Source organism: Equus caballus, chromosome 1 (genome assembly GCF_041296265.1).
Source record: "Equus caballus isolate H_3958 breed thoroughbred chromosome 1, TB-T2T, whole genome shotgun sequence".
Classification (NCBI taxonomy): Eukaryota; Metazoa; Chordata; class Mammalia; order Perissodactyla; family Equidae; genus Equus; species Equus caballus.
Window position 1 is genome coordinate 160,406,592 of NC_091684.1, and position 22,011 is coordinate 160,428,602.

General features: G+C 41.2%; 1 protein-coding gene across 4 annotated transcripts; it reads left to right on the forward strand.

Annotated features, from left to right (window-relative positions):
* Positions 1-2,451: 2,451 nt before the first annotated feature.
* On the forward strand, positions 2,452-21,073 carry NDUFAF1 (NADH:ubiquinone oxidoreductase complex assembly factor 1). Of its 4 annotated transcripts, none has more exons than XM_070239195.1 (6): positions 2,452-2,765; positions 3,107-3,422; positions 7,900-8,551; positions 12,029-12,214; positions 20,066-20,140; positions 20,833-21,073. In XM_070239195.1, the coding sequence occupies exons 3-6, from the start codon at positions 7,976-7,978 to the stop codon at positions 20,980-20,982; spliced, it is 987 nt and encodes a 328-aa protein (XP_070095296.1). In that variant the 5' UTR covers positions 2,452-2,765; positions 3,107-3,422; positions 7,900-7,975; the 3' UTR covers positions 20,983-21,073. The 4 variants fall into 4 exon arrangements, with proteins under 4 accessions (XP_070095296.1, XP_023475387.1, XP_070095307.1 ...); XM_070239206.1 differs by lacking the exon at positions 2,452-2,765 and adding an exon at positions 5,916-6,112 and having other exon boundaries at positions 3,299-3,422; XM_070239215.1 differs by lacking the exons at positions 2,452-2,765; positions 12,029-12,214 and adding an exon at positions 5,916-6,112 and having other exon boundaries at positions 3,299-3,422.
* The last annotated feature ends 938 nt before the right edge of the window (positions 21,074-22,011 follow it).

Sequence of the window (22,011 nt, forward strand, 5' to 3'; positions counted from 1 at the left end):
TATTCTATAAAAGCAAAACAAAGGAGGAATAAATATCAGGAAACAATGAGTAGTTTTCCCCTCAGGGTTCAACACCTGAATATGAGGACCAGGTCAGGAAATGCCAATCAGAAATGGAATCTGTCCAATTCTTGCTCTCTGGCCAAAGCAGTTCACATTGAGGAAGTTTAAATGGTGTGGCAGATGTAGCAGGTCTTTCCCAAATCCAAGTCAGGACGGGACTGTGGGAGAGCCTCCTGGATTGTGATTGCAATTGTAAAGGAGGATAAAATGCTTCAGTCTGAAGTGATTGTTGTGCTCACATATTGCTGGGGGATGGATTGGGGTTTACCTGCCTGGAGTCAGCTAAGATCAGAACCATAGAAAAGAACATGCCTGTGTTCAGATATTTATTAAAATGATATCATACAGTGCCTGGCCTCGGCACCGCAGATAGAAATATCCCCAAAAGAAGGACAGACAATTCATTTTGTTTAACGGAAAACCCGCTTGAACACTGTCTTCTCTGATTATGCGGCCCTCCTCACCCACTAGTCTATGTCTGGTCTGCAGGGTGGCCTTGCCCACCAGGAGGGACTGTCCTGGATAGATGATCTTGGATCTCAAATGAAGCCTATTTTCTGTTGTAGACAAATAAACAGACATTCTGGTTTGTCATTTTTCCTCCTGTGAAGTTGCTTGGCATGGAGTAATCCTCTGAGCAAACAGAGAAAATCAAGTTCCTCAGCAAAGCAGAGAACTAACCCTGGACCTGTAGGGACACCACCATGACCTCAAACTCCGACGAGGTAATCTTCTTTTCTGAAATCATTTATTTCCTTTGCCTGGATCATACCCTGATCATCTGAAGGGACTCCATCAAGAGATGAAATTGCTGAATCATATTTGCCTCTTGACTGAACTACTGAAATATTCTTTGCTGGCCTGTGTCACTACAGCCCTTCCTAAAGGTTTTCATGAAATTTTTCTTTTGCTTGGCCTCTTAAGGCAGTTCCCACTCTGTGTCTAGATTTTTGCAGGTTACTGTAGAAGGTATATATTTTAAAGTATATGACAAAATCACTACCTTCAAGGTTTTTACCCTCCTGTTGAAGAGAAAAGGCTTGTACCCATAAAACAGCGAATGAACAGTTTAGTCATGCTTATAATCTACTTTTTATTTGAACATAATTAAGTACCAATGTGTATAGCACAAAGAATAAATATGATAGGATGTCAGAAGTGGAGCAATCATTATGAGGTGGATGTATTAGGGAAAGTTTTTAAAGAGAACATAGGATTTAAGGTGTGTTCTGAATAGGTGGAATCAATGTATCAATTAAGACCTATAGGTTGCAAGTGATAGAAACCCAACTCAGATTAATTTAGGTAAAAGGAATTTATTGGTGCTTAGAAGTCAAGGAACGACTAAATACCTAAGCCATGGGAGGACCAACTAGAAGCCACAATATAAATGCTTGACTGGACCTTCTTTTATCCTCTCCCTTCTGTCTTTCTCAGCACCTGATTTTATTTTCTCTTTCTGCAAACCAATTTTCTTCACAGTATTAGCAGGCAGCTCAGGAGCTCCTCAGGGAGACACAGGAGACACCAGGGTCAAAAGGGCGCTTTTCTAGTTTTAGTTCAGAAAATCCCTGGGAATAAGCTGATTGGCCAAATCCTGATCAGATGCCTACCACTGGACCAATCAGCTGAAGTGTGTGTGGGGGTGTCATGTAAACACCTGAGACTAAACTTTTGGGATGTGGAAGACAGAGGGATGCTGAGCACAGAAAATATTAACTCCATTATGAGGAGGAATGAGTGTGGTTTAGGCAGATACCAGCTGGGATGAGAAATTGAGGATACGTATGAGTAGTATAGATGGAACAGGAGATTATGGAGGGCTTAGAATTTACACAGTGGCATGTCTAGAGGCCAAAGCAATATGGTGTTTAGCTCTGGGAGCCATATTTAAAAACGGAAATAGACAAACTGTCGTGTCCAGAGTAGGGCAATCAGTAGATTGAGCGTAAGTTGTATAAGGGCAATAACTATTCAGGTTTCACTGGGTTTGGAAAGGAGGGGAAGATCCAAGACAGCGAAGAGAATTCAATAGGATTTAGGGTCAGTAAGAGGAGATTTTAAGGAGAGAAGCCAAGGATTTCCAGCTTAGAAGATGTGGGCATTTACAGAAATAGGGAAGCTAAAAGAAGGAGTTAATATGGGTTAATGGTACATTCAGTTTTAGACATACTGATTTTGAGATGTTAGTGGTATATCCCACAGCTGGAACTGCTATCAAGAGTTTGGAAATGTATGCTGGGGTTTAGGGAAAGGTATTATCAAATTGCCTATAGATAACTCGTATCTGAAACTAGAAAAGAGGAAGGCCAGGCTGGGCTTCGGAGACAATCCGCATTTAAGATTGTGGGAAGAGAAAGAAGAGTCGGTGAAGGAGGAAGCTGGGGAAGGTTCAAGGAGGTAGGAAAACCAGGGAAGGGTAGAGTCTAAAGAAGTCAAAGCAGAATTTCAAGAAGGAAGAGATGGTGGCATGGAAACGAGTAACGGAGGAAACTTGGAAAAGGCAATTGTATTCGGTGAGGTCTTTCGGATCTTTGGAGAAGAACGGTGTTGATTGCCAGGTGTTACAATTCATTCAAATTCATGCTGAGGCTTAATTTCTGCCAGCACGATGCTAGGTGCTGGGGACGGGAAAAGCAGCACAGTTCCGGACCCAAGAAGCTAACAGCGCTGCGGAAGTGAGAAGTGAACGCACAATTAAGGTACAATGTTGAAAGAATTTAAACAGAGGTTTGCACAAAACACGATAGAAGACTGAAGAGTGGGCGACCCCACTGGGCGGGACTGGGGAAGGGTGCGTAGGACGGTTTGCTGTTCAGGTGCGTGCTGGGTCTCCAAAGATTCCACGGGGGCAATTCCAGCAGAACCAGCCCTCTGAGGCCATGGACAGCTCTTGGGGGACTGCGGGGAGATGGGGCCCCAGGCTACCCTGGCACCTGAGGGCGAAGGGGCGTTAGCAATATTTGGGTCCTATTTGAAAGATGCGGGATGCAGGAAAGACAGGCGAAAAGCGTCTCTAAATTCCTCCCACTTTCTCACCTAGGGCAGAAGAGATTAGGAGGGGTGGAAGCCGGGCCCTTTGGGAAGGTGGTGGACCAAAGGCCTCAGTTCCCCGGGCTCCAGGATCTTTGCGGCTCTTCTCAGCCCTCCGCACCGGACCGGAACGCTAGTGTCATAATGCCTAGTTTGGCGCCGGACGGGAAAAGCAGATGGACTTATACCGGAAAAGTGGAGAGCACGGTTGAGAAAAGCGGAGGACTTTGGCGGAACTCGCAGTTGGGCGCCAGCCTGGGAGGCTCGCCGCCGCGGTCCGGGTGTTGGTGCCTCCGGGATGTGGCGGGGCGACACTGCCCTAGCAGGTGAGGGTTGAGGGGGTCGCCTGGCCGCGGCACTATTCCCTCTGAACTGCTCCCCAGACTCGAATCGGGAGCTAAACACCGGGGCTCTAGAGTTGGTTTTGCCGCTTATTAGCTGTGTGACCTCGGGTGATTTAATCTTGGAACCTCCGTTTCCTCATCTCTATACTTGGGATAATAATAGTACCTCTGTTAGGATTGTTGTGAGGAGTTAACGAAAATGCACTTAGAACAGTTTCTGGCACATGGTGAGCCCTGGATGTACACTTTTTACTAAGACTGCCCGCTTTTAGCTGCATCGGATACGTTGCCATCAAAACTCACCGTCAACTTCGGCCCAGGATCGTCCAGTTAGGAGGTTTGACTTTATGTTTATTGGTAAAACTATGAAACAAAACATTTATAATTAAAGTTATATTGTTAGAGAAGTAACAGCACTACCGAGGGTTTGGAAAATAGGTGAATAATATTACTCACAATTCCATCAGCCTACACACGATTTTAAGCCTTTTTTCTTTCCCCCGTAAATCTTTTTTGTCCATACATTTTGATACTCCTAATGTTAGCGTATATGCAATTTTGATTCCTCCTTATTTACCACTTAGTAGTGTAGCCTAAGCATGGGGTTCGTCAGAATCATTTTTATGATTGTACACATTCCACTTTATGGGTTTATTACTTGTTTTCCAGATTCCTGTATATGTAGAGGTAAAATCATTTAAGCACAATCAGTGAGGGAAATTTAAGTATTACCTGTGATTCTGGGACCTGTGATCAACTGTTTTTATTTTTTTCTGGTTTCTTTCTATTTTTAGTCCATGTGAAAACATATTGTTTACATGGTTTTCATTTATTCGGCAAACATTATTGAGCATCAGTTATGTTCAAGCCATAGTCCCTAAGATTAAGGAGGTCAGGGTAGTTAGGTAGACTGATAAGAGCAAGATTCTAAGGTTATGTAAGCTCTGTGAGAGGTATGCACAGGTTCTTATGAGAAGATGGAGAGAGAGCAATGTCAGTGCCCTCCAGTCAGAACTGCCCTCCAGTTCCCTCCAGGAACATGCCTATGGTTGAACAAGTTCCGGTTATTACTCCTTGTAGTACGGGAGAACTCACACCATGGGAAACCATGGGGTGTCTCAGGAAGAGGCTATTATTAGATCTAGGCTTGTGTTAGGTGATTTTCAGCAAAGTAGTCAGGAGGTGGAGATAATTCTGCTATTAGTTATCTTAAATCTAATGTGGGGGAGAATCTTACCTATGTAGAGTAAGGCTAATGCCATGGTTGGTCAAGATAAGCGGTCACTCCTATTAGCCAGGATAGTAGACTGTTTGGTCACTTTTGTGGTTTGAACAATGTTCTTTTTTATGTGTATGTGTGTTCGGACGTGATTACTGTTGGTCTTATTAGAGCTGAGGGTATTGCCCATGGATACAGGGAGGTTAGGCCAGGGAGTTGGGCACCTTTTGGAGGGCCTTGTGTACAATTTTAGAAGTTTGAATTTCTGGGAGGAATTGCTGAATTATTGTAAGAGGAGTGCCCTCATATTTAGACAAATCTCTTTTGTTGCCAGGCAAAGGATGGATTGGGAGAAGAGGGGGAGATTAGAGCCAGGGGGATGAGTTAGGACTTTGCTACTTAAAGGGTGTCCCATGGGCCAAGAACAAGGGCATCACCTGGGAGCTTGTTAGAAAAGCAGAATCTCAGGTCCCATTATACGCCTACTAAATCAGAAGCTGCATTTTAACAAAATTCCCAGATGATTCATAGGCACTCTAAAGTTTGAGAAGCCCTTTATTAGGGGAATTGCAGTATTCCTGGTAAGAAGCAGTAAGGCCCTAAACCAACACACTGATGGCTGAGGTGGAGAAAGGTGGAGATATTATTTATTCAACAAATATTAGAACCTCCTGCATGCCTGGCACCATACTGGGAGCTGGGAGTACCACAGTGAAGATAGTCTCTCCCCTGAAGACACTTCCAGTCTGGTGGAGGAGACTGATAAGTGAACTGGGTAGTACGCTGTAGCAGGGGAAGTGTAAGTCCAGGATGCAGTGAGAAGACATCAGAGGGGCATCGGTCTTGGTGGAGTTGAATAGTCAAGGAAGGGTTCTTGGAGGAGGTAACCGATGTCTAGGCTAAGTCCCAAAGTATAAATTAGCCAGTCAAAATCAGTAGAGGGCATTCTTGGCCTAGGAGCATTAATTGGCCAAGAGCTGAAGCCCAGAGAGATAGTACTGGGTGACACTGATGGACCACAAGTATTCTCTGTGGTTGGAGCACAGAGTAGGGTGTGACTAGAGGTGAGGCTGGAGAAATGAGCAGAGGCCAGATCTGGGGGAGTCTTGTAGACCCTGTGAAGAAAGTTGGGCTTTATTCTGAAGACCATGAGAGAGCCTCTGAAGTGTTTTTTTTTTTTTTTTTGAGGAAGACTGGCCCTGAGCTAACATCTGTGCCCATCTTTGTCTCCTTTATATGTGGGACGCCTACCACAGCATGGCTTGCCAAGCGGTGCCATGTCCGCATCCAGGATCAGAACCGGTGAACCCCAGGCCACTGAAGCGGAGTGTGCGCACTTAACCGCTGCACCACTGGGCCGGCCCCCGCCTCTGAAGTGTTTTAATCAGAGAAGATAAATGATCATTTTTGTATGTTGGGCCCTTCTAGATGCTGAGTGGTTGATGAGGCGAAGGTAAGGTTTGCAAGCCTGGAGGCAGGGAGCAGAGTGCAGTGATCTGAAAGAGAGAAGGTGTGACCCACCTGATTTGGGCAGTGAGGAAGGAGGGGCATTCTAGAAGGATGACCAGACCTGTGTTGTAGTTAGCCATTTTGACGTGGACTCTTAGGCAACTAAAGCAGGTAAGCTGGTTTGTTGGATTTTTGACATTTCTGAGGCTTAAAAAAAAATTTATTTTTTTAAATGTTTTTGGTGTTCCATTTAGTTTCTTATTCAGCACTGTGTTCTGAATAGTGGGCGAGTTTTTGGTTTTGCTTTTTCTTTCTTCTGGTCTCTGGGGCCAGGATAGGAGAAAAGCAAAGAAATTGGCCTTGCATATTTTCTTTCCTTTTAGGGGTAGCTGAAATAGTTAGAAGAGGGGACTATTCTTGCTTTCCTGATTCTGGTAGCACTTCCTGCCAGCACTCATTAAATGTTGCTGCTAAAAGCAAAGTTGTTATTTTATTAGAGCTATAAAAGTTATATTGCTAATGTTTTACATATAGACAGGCAGCAGCATCTGGTGGAAGGACTTAAGGCTAGAGTTCTAGTTCTAACTTTGGTACTGACTAGCAGTGTGAGCTTTGGCAAGTCACTTCACCTGTTGGTATCAGTTTCCTAGAGAAAGGAAATATCTAGTTGACTTGTCTTACAGGAGCCTTATGTGGGTTAAATGAGATAATCTATGTCAGAGTGGTTTGAAAATATTAAGAATAGTATTTAAATGTTATGGTATTATTGCTGCTGTTGCTTAGGTTCTTTCTTTGAGGAGCTCGAATAGTGACATGGTCAAAGCATTGTTACTCACAGTGTGGAGTGTGGGCTAGGAGCTTGTTAGACATGAAGAATCTTGGGGATCTTGTCAGACTTAATGCATCAGAGAGACCATCTGATCCTCTGAAGAATCCCTTTACGTAAGTGGCAGAGGTGTTAACACAGCCTTACCCCTCTGGAAATGGAGGCCTCAAAAGATCAACTGCTTTAACTGAGGGTAAACAGCTTTATTGCGTTTAGCCATATGAAATTGCCAATATTCACAGTACTCATAACCTAATAAGTGGGCAGAGCCAGGTGTCAAGTCCAGGTTTTCTGACTCCACATAGAATGCTCACTGTAGTCCCTTTTTCCCCCCCCGTTTTTCCTCCTCAAAGCCCCCCGGTACATAGTTGTGTATTTTTAGTTGTGGGTCCTTCTAGTTGTGGCATGTGGGACGCCACCTCAGCATGGCCTGATGAGCAGTGCCATGTCCACGCCCAGGATCCGAACCATCGAAACCCCGGGCTACCAAAGCAGAGTGTGCGAACCCGACCACTTGGCCACGGGGACGGCCCCATGTAGTCTGCTTTTTTATAGATGAAGTCCTAGAGTGTCCAGTCACTTGGCTCAGGTCTTAGAGTGAATTGATTTAATATTTTATTTTAGGAACCAATTGTTTCTTTAAAAATCCAGCATAAAAATTTGCTTTAAAATTGATGAAACCTCTTTAGGTGGCTTTTAGCACATACTTAAATAATTTTTGGGTTGATCATTAGCTCCATGAAGGGGCCTGTGTTTTTATTCATCTTGGTGTTTTTTTTTCACACTGCAGTGGGATGCATTACGTACAGTGCAAATAGTGCTCTGCTCATAGTAGGGCCTGGGTAAATATTTATAGGATTAGAAAGTAAGTTCATGAATTTCATAATACATGATCCATGTTGAATCTGAAATTGTGGTACATTCGTTACTATACTGGTAACTCTTCAATGCCTCTTCTGTTATAGGTGAAATTGGGCTATTTGCTGCAACTTCTTTTCCTGGTAGCCCAGCGAGAAATTTACATTTTGACTTTTTATTGCCATGGCTTTGGTTCACAAGTTGCTGAATGGCACTTGTATTCTCAGAAAATGCCCAAAGCCAAGTGTTGCCTCGTATCCATTTTTGGGTACTCGCTTTGCAGACTATTGTTCCAGTAGTCTTCAGAAACCAGCACCTGTTCCTGGCAAAGCTTCCTCTCAGAGGAAGACTGAAGGGGATTTGCAAGGACATCACCAAAGAGATGTTGCTTTGGATATAACCTGTCCTGAGGAGAAGCCTGAAGTTAGTTTTGATAAAGCAATTAAAGATGAATTAAAGAACCATTTTTGGCGTTTGAAGGATGATATTGTGAATCGCTGGATAGGCCCTGAAGGCCGCCCTCTGCATGAGGTCTTGCTGGAACAAGCGAGGGTTGTCTGGAAGTTCCGTGGAAAAGAAGATTTGGATAAGTGGATAGTGACTTCTGATAAGACAATTGGAGGCAGAAGTGAAGCGTTCCTGAAAATGGGCAAGAATAACCAAAGTGCACTGCTGTATGGCACTCTGAGCTCTGACACGCCTCAGGATGGGGAGAGCAGCCGCAGTGGGTACTGTGCAATGATATCCAGGATTCCAAGGGTAGGTGAGGCCCAGGAGCCTCAGTTTTCTAATGGACTGGGTGAACTTCACTGTAGCATGGACTGTAGCAGACAACTTTTGTTTCTGGAAATGAGAACACCTGTCATCTCTTCTGCGTGTGGGGTTAAATAACTACTGGGCACAAGTATAAAGTGGCAGCACAAAGGGGAAGTGGTTCTTGAGGAGGAGTTCCTTGTTTTTGGGCATCACCTTGGGCCATGGGGGGCATTCTTATGTTTGAGGAGCCCTGAGAGGTTAGACATTTGGAAAATGATCTGGGGAGATTCATATCTCCTCTATCATAGACCATGGAACCGGTAATGTCCAGGGATTCCTTAGAGTGGATGTAGGGTCGGCTTGTGGCTTTTTTTTAAAGTAAACTTTTAATTTTAGAGTAGTTTTAGATTTACAGAAAAATTGCAAAGATTGAGTACAGAGAGTTCCTATATACCCCTCACCCAGCTTCTCCAATTGTTAACATCTTAACATTACTGCAGTCCATTTGTCACAACTAGGAAACTAACATTGGTACATTCCTATTAGGTAAATTCCAGACTTTATTGGATTTCATTAGTTTTCCCACCAATACCCTTTTTCTATTCCAAAATACCACATTGCATCTATTGTCGTGTCTCCTTAGTCTCCTCTTGTCTGTGACAGTTTCTTAGTCTTTTCTTATTGTTCCTGAGGATTTGAGAAATTCTGATCAGGTATTTTGTAGAATGACCCTCAACTGGGGGTTTTCTGATTTTTTTGTCCTGGTTAGACTGGGGTTCTGGGTTTTTAGGAATAATACCACAGAGTTGAAGTACCTTCTCATCACATCATCTCAGGGGTACATGCTAGCCACATGACTTATCACTGATGTGTTAACCTTGATGACCAGGTCAAGGTAGTGTTTGCCAGGTTACTCCGTTGTTCAGTCACTTGTTTTTCTCTCGTTTCCATACTCTGTTCTTTGGAAGCAAGTCACTGAGTGCACCTACATTCACTGCGTGTCGTGGGCCGTGAGATTAAGCTCTATCTCCTGGAAGGGGTGGTGTTTACATAAATTATTTGGGATTCTTCAGTAAGGAAGATTTGTTTCTTCTCCCACGCCTATTTATTCAGTCAGTCATTTAGTATGAACTCACACTTTGGATTATAATCCAATATTGTGTTATTTATTTTGTTATTCAAATTGTTCCAGCTTTGGCCATTGGGAGCTCTTTCAGGTTGGCTCCTGTCCCTTTGACGTGCCCCCATCCTTTTGTTTTTTGAGCACTTTTTGGGACTACAAGTTGCTCTAAGCTCATGTTGTATTTTCCCTGTTCCAACCCTAGAATTATCCATTTCTCAAAGGGGCCTTGGTTCCTTTTTTTGGAGAATGGTATTAGAAACTGAGATCTGGGCACGGTGCCCTTGTTCCTCCTGGTTGGCACTACTTCTAGGCCCTCTCAGTGGACACAGCTAGGAAATACATGTATGCATATCAACCTGTGGAAACTCACATCTATAATTGTACCTATGTTATGCTAAATATGAGTTCACCTTAATGTTCTGACTAATCTAGGACCATGTGATTCATTCTAGCTTTCCCCTTGTTTATATGTAACTTCTCTGTGTAGCACTGAGAAACCTGTCTCCCACCATTCACCGTCCATTTAATTATTAATTCAGCCTCACTATACATGTCAAGCAGTTTTAGATTTTTTTTTCCTGAGGAAGATTAGCTCGGAGCTAACATCTGTGCCAGTCTTCCTCTATTTTGTATGTGGTTTGTCACCACAGCATGGTTGACGAGTGGTGTAGGTCCGCGCCCAGGAGCCAAACCCGTGAACCTGGGCCCCGAAGTGGAGTGTGCTGAACTTATCTGCTATGCCACGCAGCCAGCCCCTAGAATTTTTAACCCATAACCCTGTGAGAAACAACTTTACCATCCAGAGTACAGTGTTTATGTATAGTTTCTTTTGTCTTTAGCCTCACAGTTTCCAGTCAGAACCCTATTTTCCAAAGTTCCTTAGGTCAGCTCCTTCGTCTGACTGCCAGTCTGTGGCTTTTTGCCAATTTGCTGACCAGGCGTTGTTTCAGGGTGGCCCTGGAGAGGCTCCTGTGCCTGGCCTTGGCCACAGCCTCTGAATGTTTGCTTGGATATTGTGCTTTAAAGAGAAAGGCAAATGTTAGGAGTAGTATTAGGCTACCTCTCTCCTGATAATGATGAAAGAGAAAGGTATGTGTTTTTTGGGAGGCAACAAACTATGCATACAAGATCTTTTTTTCTGGACCTGAAAATCCACAGAATGGATCGGGTCAGTCCACAGGAGAAAATAATTTTCTGGCTGGATACCCACTTTGGAGTCATTAAACTGGTTGCTAACATTTGTTAAGTCACCCTGCCAATCCTTGTGCTGATTACTTTATATGCGCTATCCCTTTTATTCCTCACGACAACCCTGTAAGGTATGATCACCCCAGTTTTACAGATGAGGAAACTGAGTCCTGGGGAGATTTAGTAACTTGGCCAAAGTTCACAGCTAGTAAATAATCGTTCATATCTGAGCACTGGTATTCTTGAAGTCAGAGTACCTCTGAGATTGATAGAAACAAACACGTTTGGAAGTTTACACTAAATCTCACTTTTAGAGAGAGAGAGACAGCATTGATAGTTTTTATGAACACAGATTTTGGAGTTTAACAGGGCTGGATCTACCACTAATTAGTTGAGTGCTCAGTTTCTTCATCTATAAAATGGAGTACAATGATAGTACCTACCTCAGGGCTGTTGTGATGATTAAATTATGCATGCAAGGTGCTTCATGTAAATGTTCAATGGATGGTAACTGTTGTTATAAAATATCAGGTTTTTTTGATGAGGAAGATTGTCCCTGAGCCAACATCTGTTGCCAATCTTCCTCTTTTTACTTGAGGAAGATTGTCCCTGAGTTAACGTCTGTGCCAGTCTTCCTCTGTTTTGTATATGGGATGCCGCCACAGCATGGCTTGGTGAGTGGTGTATAGATCTGCATCTGAACCTGCAAACTCCGGGCGCTGAAGTGGAGCACACACTTAACCACTAGACCACCAGGCTGGCCCCCAAAATATCAGTTTTAAAACTTAAGATTTTTCATAGTTTTCTCATTTATGGGAAGACAGCTGTCATAAAATGGCCTACTCAGAAGCCATGGCTCTGAGGGAAGGACGAGGGAAGGAAAGTACATACAGTAATTCACTGCCATTCTGTGAACACAGGTGAGTGCCTTCCCCAGGTGAACACTGTCCTGAGCCAATCACGTCTTAAACATTACCTTAGAAACATAACTCTGTCAGGATTTTGTACTAAAATAAGAATCACTAGATTTACCTGTCTATGGTAGTAGAAAGCCAAAAAAGGCAGAAAAATGGCTAGTGGAACCTTTTGATGCTGCTGACTTGGTGATGACTCACATTTTGCTAATAGTGGAAAATGAGGTGAAATTAACTTTCCTTTTTGTACCTTAGGGCCCTTTTGAGAGAAAGAGGTCTTATGATTGGTCCCAGTTTAACACACTTTATCTCCGTGTCCGTGGAGATGGTCGGCCTTGGATGGTGAATATCAGGGAGGACACGGATATAATCCAGAGGAAGAATCAGATGTACAGTTACTTCATGTTCACCCGGGGGGGGCCCTACTGGCAGGATGTCAAGGTAACAGCACAAGTCTTTACTGTTTATGAAAATAAGGTCTCTTGAGATTATGGTTACATTGTAGTTTTTTTTTTCTTACTAATCCTTGAAAGATGTGGGGAGGGAAGGAGGGAAGAGGAACTGGGGGCAAGATTGACATAATTGACTTTTTCTTTCATTAGTATGTATGTTAGCTTACTACCAGTAAATGTTTTTGATAAGGATCTGGCCAGGTCCATGCTAAGTCATGGGTACATCTCTGCTCTGTGCCCAAGTAGATGTTTCTTTTTAAGTTTCTGCCATGTCATCTCCTCCAGGCAACTCCACTAAGCTAGTGTCCCTACGTTAATAGAAAGGCTCCCTTAAGAGAAATAAACACTTCATACTTTACAATCATAAAAATTTTTATTTCTTGGTAATATAAAGCAGTCTTATTTTGTGAGTGAGAAGAAGCTTTGAGATGGTAAATGATGTTAACCTGGAGGAAAATAAGTGGAAATTCAGGAAGCGAGGGCAAAATCAAGTACTCATTCCTTCTGCCTACTGAAGGTTTTTAATCCATAAATTCAAAAGAAAGTCTCCATTTTGCTTATACTCAAACCTAAGGGTCATCCTGGCTTCCTTTCTCCCTCACCCTGCATCCAGTTGATCAGTAAGTCCTGTCACCTCTACTTCCAGAGTACACCCAGAATCTGATCTTTTCTAGCCATCTCTTCTACTCAAACCCTAATCCAGGCCTTTGGATTACTGCAGCAGCTTCTTTATTGATTTCCTTCTTTGTCCTCTTGCCCCTTAAAATCTACTCTTCACACAGCAGCCAGAGTGATTCATTAGTTCAGATTACATCACTCACATGTTTAAAACCCTCCAGTAGTTTCTCCTTACAATTAGAATAAAGTCCAAACTCCTTAACGTGGCCCACATGGCCCTTCTACCTCCCTCCTCCACACTGGCCCCTCTGCTGTGGGTCAGACTCAACAAGGTCTTTTCTGTCTCAGAGCCTTGTACTTACTGTTGTATCTGCTGCTGTGCTCTTCCCCCATATCTTTACCTGCTTTCTCTTTGTATCATTCACTTCTCAGCTCAAAAGTTGCCCCAGGCCTTTCCTGATCCCTCTAGCTAAAGTTGCACCCTCTAACTCAGTCACTTTCAATAACACCACCCTGTTTAATTTTTTCATAGAACTTATCACTAAGTAAAATTATTTTTACTTTTTTTTTTTTGAGGAAGATTAGCCCTGAGCTAACATTTGCTGCCAGTCCTCCTCTTTTTGCTGAGGAAGATTGGCCCTGAGCTAACATCTGTGCCCATCTTGCTCTATTTTATATGTAGGACGCCTGCCACAGCATGGCTTGATAAGTGGTGTGTAGGTCTGCAGCCAGGATCCAAACTGGTAAACCCTGGGCTCCCAAAGTGGAGCGCATGAACTTAACCACTATGCCACCAGGCCCCTATTTTTACTTTCAAAAAATTTTTTAAAAGGAATTTTACTCTTGGTTTATTGTCATTCTCTATGCTACTCCCATGGAACATAAATCCGTAAATTCTGAGAGCAGAACCTTGTCTGTCTTGTTCATAGCTGCTTCCCCTATACCTAGAATAGTGCCTAACCTAAAATAGGCACTCAGTACATATTTGTGCACTAATATGGATATATAACCAAAAAATTATGACATGTAACACTTGTATGCAAATAATATGTGTAATGGATTATTAAAGAAGTATTTCATTATAGAAAATTTGCAAAATGCAGAAAAGGAAAAAATCTTGAAGTACCACTACTGATAGGTAAAATACTATTTTCATTTTAGTGTGTACCACACTTTTCTATTTATACTTTTTTTTAACAAAAATGGTATTGTGCTAATGCTGTTTTATGTGTATTTTGTTCACTGAACTGATTTTATATACAACATTCTGTTGAAATATATTTCTACATCATTTTTAATGTCTGTGATATTTTAGTATAGAAATAGAGCACAATTTACTTAATCCATCCTCTTTTATTGGTACATTTGGGTTGTTTTCAGAGTTTTTCATTATGAGACCAAACTCTGAGGTAAACATCCCTAATTATTTTCTTAGGATATATTCCTGGAAATAAAATTCCTAGAATAAATGATATGTACATTTTTAAGGGCTTTTTTGCTGCACATTGCCAATTATTCTCCAGTATCACTACCATTTATTTAATCATTAACAATTACTTTCTTTCCTGAAAATACACAGTTATAATCTTTGACTGGAAGTAATAGTTTTTTGCAACAGTTCTCTTTAAATTATTGAGGGAGCCAAAACAATCTTGAGAAAAAAGAACGAAGCTGGAGGCATCACAATCCCTGACTTCAAAATATACTACAGGGGCCGCCCCCGTGGCACAGCAGTTAAGTGCGCATGTTCCACTTGAGCTGCCTGGGGTTTGCCGGTTCGGATCCCAGGTGCGGACATGGCACTGCTTGGCAAAGCCATGCTGTGGTAGGCGTCCCACATATAAAGTAGAGGAAGATGGGCACGATGTTAGCTCAGGGCCAGTTTTCCTCAGCAAAAAGAGGAGGATTGGCAGCAGTTAGCTCAGGGCTAATCTTCCTAAAAAAAAAAAAAATATATATATATATATATATATATATATATATATATATATATATACCACAAAGCTATAGTGATCAAAACAGCATGTTACTGGCACAAAAACAGACACACAGATCAATGGAACAGAATTGAAAGCCCAGAAATGAAACCACACATCTGTGGACAGCTAATCTTAGACAAAGGAGCCAAGAATATACAACGGAGAAAGGAGAGTCTTTTCAATAAACGGTGTTGGGAAAACTGGACAGCCATATGCAAAAGAATGAAAGTAGACCATTATCTTACACCATACACAAAAATTAACTCAAAATAGATTAAAGACTTGAATGTAAGACCTGGAACCATAAAACTCCTAAAAGAAAATATAGGCAGTACACTCTTTGACATCAGTCTTAGCAGCTTCTTTCAAATACCATGTCTACTCAGGCAAGGGAAACAAAAGAAAAAATAAACAAATGGGACTACATGAGACAAAAAAGCTTCTGCAAGGCAGTGGAAACTATGAACGAAATGAGAAGACAACCCACCAACTGGGAGAAAGTATTTGCAAACCATTTATCTGACAGGGGATTGATTTCCAAAATACATAAAGAACTCATACAACTTAACAACAAAAAAATGAAAATCCAATCAAAAAATGGGCAGAGGTTATGAACCGACATTTTCCAAAGAAGATTATAAATGGCCAACAGGCACATGAAAAGATGTTCAACATCACTAATTATTAGGTAACAAATCAGAACTGCAGTGAGATATCACCTTACACCTGTCAAAATGGCTATAGTTAACAAAATGAGAAATAATAAATGTTGGAAAGGAGGTGGAGAAAAGGGAACCCTCATACACTGCTGGTGGGAATGCAAACTGTGCAGCTACTATGGAAAATAGTATGGAGATTTCTCAAAAAATTAAAAATAGAATTACCATGTGATCCAGTTTTCCCACTACTAAGTATTTATCAAAGGGCATGAAATCAGTAATTCAAAAAGATAAGTACACTCATATGTTCATTGCAGCATGAATCACAATAGCTAAGACTTGGAAGCAGCCCAAGTGCCCATCAATAGATGAATGGATAAAGAAGATGTCTATATATACAATGGAGTATTATTCAGTCACAAAAAAGAATGGAGTACTGATATATGTTACAACATGGATAAACCTTGAAGACATTATGCTACATGAAATAAGCTAGACACAAAAAGACAAATATTGTATAATTCCACTTATATGAGGTAATAGGCAAATTCATACAGTCAGAAAGTAGAACAAAAGTTACCAGGGGCAAAGATGGGGAATTATTATTTATACAATGGAACACTACTCAGCCATAAAAGGACAAAATTGTGCCATTTGCAGCAACATGGATGGACCTTGAGGGTATTATACTGAGCAAAATAAGTCAAGCAGAAAGACAGACACCGTATGATTTCACTCATATGTGGAAGATCAACAAACGCATAGGTAAGGAGAAGGATTAGTGGTTACCAGAAGAGAAGGAGGTGAGGGAGGGTGAAAGGGGTAAACAGGCACATATTTGTGGTGACAGATAAAAACTGGACTGTTAGTGGTAAACATGATGCAGTTTCTATACAGAAACTGAAATATAATAATATACACCTGAAATTTACACAATGCTGTAGGCCAATATGACCCCAATAAAATAATTTTTTAAAAAGATAAATAAAGGAAAGTGTTGGGGAAGAGATTTTTAAAAATTAAATGTTATCAATTGTTGTTCACTTCATGAATAATTCTCCTTTGGTAAATGGAAGTAGGAGGCTCTGATTATAGAGAAAACAGGAAAATGTTGGAAGAACTGTGTATTAGTTTTCTGTTACTTGTAGACAGAAAACAACTATTTATCCTTTTCTTTTTATTCAAGCTTTACAGATTGAATGTTCCTTCTTCAGTTTTTTCCAGGCTCAAAATTTCCAGTTCGCTTGGTGTGGAGAGTGGTCTTAGACAGTTATGTGCCTAAAAAGAGATTAGGTTGAGGGGACCAGTGGGGTGGGTGACACATACTCCTTGGATGGCAAGCAGGTAGCATTGATTCCATTTCCAAAATAGATTTTAAATGATGAGGTAGATGAAGTGCCAAACTAGGATTTAAAATGAGAAATTCACAGAAGGGGTCCCTTCCAGGTTGGTTTGACAGAAATGAAGGGAGCAGTTGAAATGAGGATGTGACTACACTTAGATTTGCTGTGTGAGCAACATGATCTTGTGCAATGGTGGCTTATTGTATCAGCTTTGAATTGCATTTGTTTTTGTGTGAACAAGTGTTTTTGGTGATAATCTGAACAGTACATTTTATTTTTTAAAATTCGTTTTTATTTTTTGGTTCAAAAATCAAAATGATATAAAGAGATGTACGTTGAGAAGTCTCATTCCCACTCATGTTCTTGTTCACCCTTTTCCCGCCCACCCTCTATAGTAACCCCTTTTATTAGTTTCTTGGGTAGCTTTGTAGTTTCTTTATTCAAACACAAGCAAATATGAATGTATATTATTTTCTCCCTCTTTTAACTCAAAAATAAAAATAGCATACTTTATGTATCTTCTGCACCTGTTTATATTTTTTAAATTTAGATCTGGAAAACTTCCATGTCTCTACATGGAGTTATTCTTCATTGTTATTTTGTTTGGTATTTGTGGATAGCCCACAGTTGATTGAACAAGTCCTGTGTTGACGGACACTTGGAATGTTCCCAATTGCTATAGTAAATCATGTTGCCAGGAACACCCCCACGTGCAAGGTCATTTTGTGTATGTACAGGTACGTCTTTAGGCTGACTTCCTCCAAGTGAGATGACCGTGCAAAGGGTAAATGCTTTGTAATTTTGATCTATATTGTCAAAGCATCCTCCAAAGGATTTGTACCATTTTTGCTTTCCCATCAGTAATGAAATAACAGTGGCTGTTTCCACAGCCTCACCACTAGAGTAAATTGTCAAACTTTTGGATTTTTGCCAATCTGATAAGTGAGAAATGGTAATTCTCAGTGTAGTTTTGATTTGCATTTCTCTTGTTATGAGTGAGATTGAACACCTATTCATGTCTTTAAGGGCCAATTTGTATTTCTTTTTCTGTGAAGTGTCTGTTCATGTCTTTTGCTTGTCTTTCTGTTGGTGGTTGGCCTTTTTTCCCCTCGGGTTCTAGGAGCTCTTTATTCGGAGATTGGCCTTTTGTCTATGATATAAGCAATTAGTACACTTTCTACAAGGGAAAAACAGGTCCCTCCTGCTCAGACTCCATGTTGATCTCCCAGAGACAAGCACTGTTAACAGTTTCTGGCATATCCTTCAAGACATTTCTGTTAATATTGAAGAAGAATTTTTTTCTTTCTTGTTTTCCTCAACATTTTATTATGAAAAATCTCAGACAGACATAAAAATTAAAATGGCATAGTGAATGTCCAGATAGCCACCACCTGCATTTCTCAAGGAACATGTGGCTGTATTTACTTTATATCTGCCTAGCCTTCCTCCTATTTGTTTATCAATCTATCTTTGTTTTAAATCTATGTTTTTATTTTAAAGTAAGTTGCTGGCATCAGTACATTTTGCCCCTGAACATGCTTATCATTAGTCTTCAGTATTTACTTAGGGTTTTTTTGAGACCTTTTCAGAAAAATATAAATGAGATTATACTATAGATTTTGTCTGTATCTTCCTTTTTTACTAAAAATATATTGTGGAAGTCTTCCCATTGCATCCTGTGTAGATCTACTTCATTTTTAAACGTAGCTGTATAGTATTCAATTGTATGGCTGCATCATAATTTATTTAACCATTCCTATACTTTTCTTTTTTTCTATTAGAAAAAGCTATATCTTTATGTGTTTGTTAGAGTTTATCTAAAATATAAATTCCTAAAAGTGAAATTGGTAAGTCAAAGTTAATGGCATTTCAAATTTTGCTAGAAATTGCTGTGTTAGTTTTCTCTTGCTACTTCACAAATTACCAAATTTAGCAGCTTAAAACAACACACATTTGTTCACTGACAGTCCTGTAGGTCATAAGTTGGGACACGGTGTGGCTGGGTTTGATGCTTGGGACCTTAGAGGCTGAAATCAAGGTGTCAGCTGGGCTGTGTTCTTCCTGCAGGCTCTGGGGAAGAATCCACTTCCAGGCTCATTCTGGGTGTTGGCCAAATTCAGTCCCTGTGATTGTAGGACTGACATCCTTATTTCCTCGCTGGTTGTCAGCTGGGGGCCACTCTCGGCTCCTAGAGGCTGCCTGTATTCCTTACCATTTAGCTCCACCTTCAAAGCCAGCAGTGGGAAGTGGCCCCCTCCCTGCCCAACCTCTGGAAGCCCTCTTAGGCTTCTAATCTCTTTCATCAGAGTCCCTTCTATGGGCTTAAAAGTGTTTTTCAGGTCTACAGAGGATAATCTTCCTTATTTTAATGTCACCTGATTTGGGACCTTACTTCTGCACAGTCCCTCCCCAGCAGCACTGAGATTAGTCTTTGAATACCTGGAAGAAGGTGTCTGTACACCAGAAGGTGGACATCTTGAGGGGCATCTTAGAATCCTGCCTGCTGCAATCTCCAGCTGCCCTCTAAGAGTGGTACTAATTTGCACTCCTACTAACAGTATACAAGTGTGCCTGTTTCTTCCCATCCCCATTTTTCTACTGGGTTGTTTAATCTTTTTCTCAGTTATTTGTAAAAGTTTTGTGTTTAGGGGGCCGGCCCCATGGCTGAGTGGTTAAGTTCGCGTGCTCTGCTTCAGCGGCCTAGGGTTTCGCCGGTTTGGATCAGTTCCGACATGGCACTGCTCATTAGGCCACGTTGAGGCGGTGTCCCACATATGACAACTAGAAGGACCCACAACTGAAATATACAACTATGCACTTGGGGAATTTGGGGAGGAAAAGCAGAAAAAAAAAAAGAAGATGGGCAACAGTTGTTAGCTCAGCTGCCAATCTTTAAAAAAAAAAAAAAGTTTTGTGTTTAGGATACTAGTTTTTGTCCATAAATCTTACAAATTTTTTTTCCTAGTTTACCCTTTGTCTTTTGCCATCAGAAAGTTATAGTTGTACTCTACTGTATCACTTTTCCTGTGGGACTTCTGGCTTAGAAAGGTTTTCATCTGTTTTCTTCTGGTGTTTATGTTATTTCATTTAAAAAAATTTATATCTATGATCCAAATGACTGGCCACTTGTCATAACTGCATATATTAAATAATTTAGAATTATTGTTTTATCATTGCAATTCCATACAAATGCCTCAGTTGCTTACATTTCATCTATGAAGTAAATGGTTTCTTCTTTCAGATTCCTTTCTCCAAATTTTTCTTCTCTAATCAAGGAAGAATCCGGGATGCCCAGTACCAGCTTCTGCTTGACAAGGTAACATTTTCCTGTACTTTCACTCAGAACTGTATTATCTTTAGTGAAACAGAACTCCTGTGAGGATGAGTTCAGTCCATTTTTGAGGGCTGACAAATGAAAGATGACAATTCCTACTCAAGGCCCCCCATTATACCCAGACAGATGTTGACTCAGACCTATCCTGTGAGGCAGCCCTCCATCCTGGAGGGGTCTCAGAATGGTCATCTTCTCAGCATGCCTGCATTTTATTTTAGCTTTAAAATAAGAGAACAGTATTAGAGTTCAGGAGAGCTTCAAGGAACCTCCGTTAGACATCCATGTTGTCGTCACTAGTCTTAAGTGGCACTACTTTAAAGGGAGAGGAGAGGAAGTAGAATGTGGAAAGAAAAGCAGCCCTGTACTTCCTCTTATAATTTGCTGCAGCGTATGAGGAGTGTGGTAGACTTGCTAAGGACTGACAGTTCAAAGGCCCAGCTATAGTAATCCCTTCATGGAAGTTTAAAGGCCCAGCTATAGTAATCCCCTCATGGAAGTTTAAAGGCCCAGCTATAGTAATCCCCTCATGGAAGTTTAAAGGCCCAGCTATAGTAATCCCCTCATGGAAGTTTAAAGGCCCAGCTATAGTAATCCCCTCATGGAAGTTGAAAACTCAGGAACGATGTCAGCGCATCAGTGTGGGATTTTGATCAATTTCTCTATTTTAAATTTAGATCTCTTCTATCGGATTCACCCTGGCTGATAAAGTGGATGGTCCTTTCTTCCTGGAAATAGATTTTATTGGAGTGTTTACTGATCCAGCCCACACAGAAGAATTTGCCTATGAAAATTCTCCAGAGCTTAACCCAAGACTTTTTAAATAGAGATTATGTGGTAGTTTTGTGTTATTAAACTAAGAGTTGTAGGATCCACGATAACACAGACAAAATAAAGTATTTCTTTGATGGCAACCAACTAATGGCTAGTATGTATTCCCTGAGACAAAGCTAAATGCTGCTGCTAAAAGGGACTATAAAGAGGGAAACACAGCATGAAACCAGATTCTGAGCTTTACCTTAACTTATAGAATGCAAGGACTGATGCAGAAGTACTATGTAAGTAACTGTTTTTGGCTAGAATGATTCCTATTAGGAATAATTCCTACAAGAGTAGGTGGTTTCCAAAGCAAGGAGTCTCTGACATTACTGTTGATGACTTTCTACCACTCTATTCCTTATAGGTTTCTTCTGTTTTCTAATCTACCTTTGAGGAAAGGAGACTGCCAAAGAATATTAAGGATGCTGTAGAGGTCACTGGGAAGAGATGCCTACTGTCTTAGTCTTCTTGGGCTGCTGTAAAAATCACCATAGACTGGGTGGCTTAAACAACATTCATTTATTTCTCCTAGTTCTGGAGGCTGGGAAGTCCAAGATCAAGGTGCCTGCATATCTGGTGTCTGGTGAGTGTCCACTTCTTGGCTTGTAGCCAGCCGCCTTCTTGCTGTATCCTCATGGCCGAGAGGGAACAAGTGCTAGTCTTTCTCCTGATAAAGGCACTAATCCCATCATGAGGGCTCTACCCTCATGACCTGATTACCTCCCAAAGGCCCCACTGTCAAGTACCATCACATTGGGAATTAGGGTTTCAACATAGGAATTTTGGGGGGACACAAACATGCAGTCCATAACACCTACTTGGAGAGCTGGTCCTCCAAAGATGCATGATCCTTACTAGTTCTTACTTTATAGTGACTTTTAGTATAACCACTCAGATATTAGGCTAATGTCCCCAAAGCTTCTCCAGTCATTTTAAGTATTACAGAGATTGCATATGCCAAAAATAAGGCCCTGATTAACAGTTTAAATTGATCAATTCTTGTCATCTTAGAGAGAGGAGGAGGTAGGAAGTTAATA

Coding starts and splice junctions, on each gene's coding strand:
- NDUFAF1 (XM_070239195.1), top strand. CDS start 7,976: ATGGCTTTGGTTCACAAGTTGCTGAATGGCACTTGTATTCTCAGAAAA. Junction 8,552..12,028: donor TGATATCCAGGATTCCAAGG/GTAGGTGAGGCC, acceptor TTTGTACCTTAG/GGCCCTTTTGAGAGAAAGAG. Junction 20,141..20,832: donor ACCAGCTTCTGCTTGACAAG/GTAACATTTTCC, acceptor TTTTAAATTTAG/ATCTCTTCTATCGGATTCAC.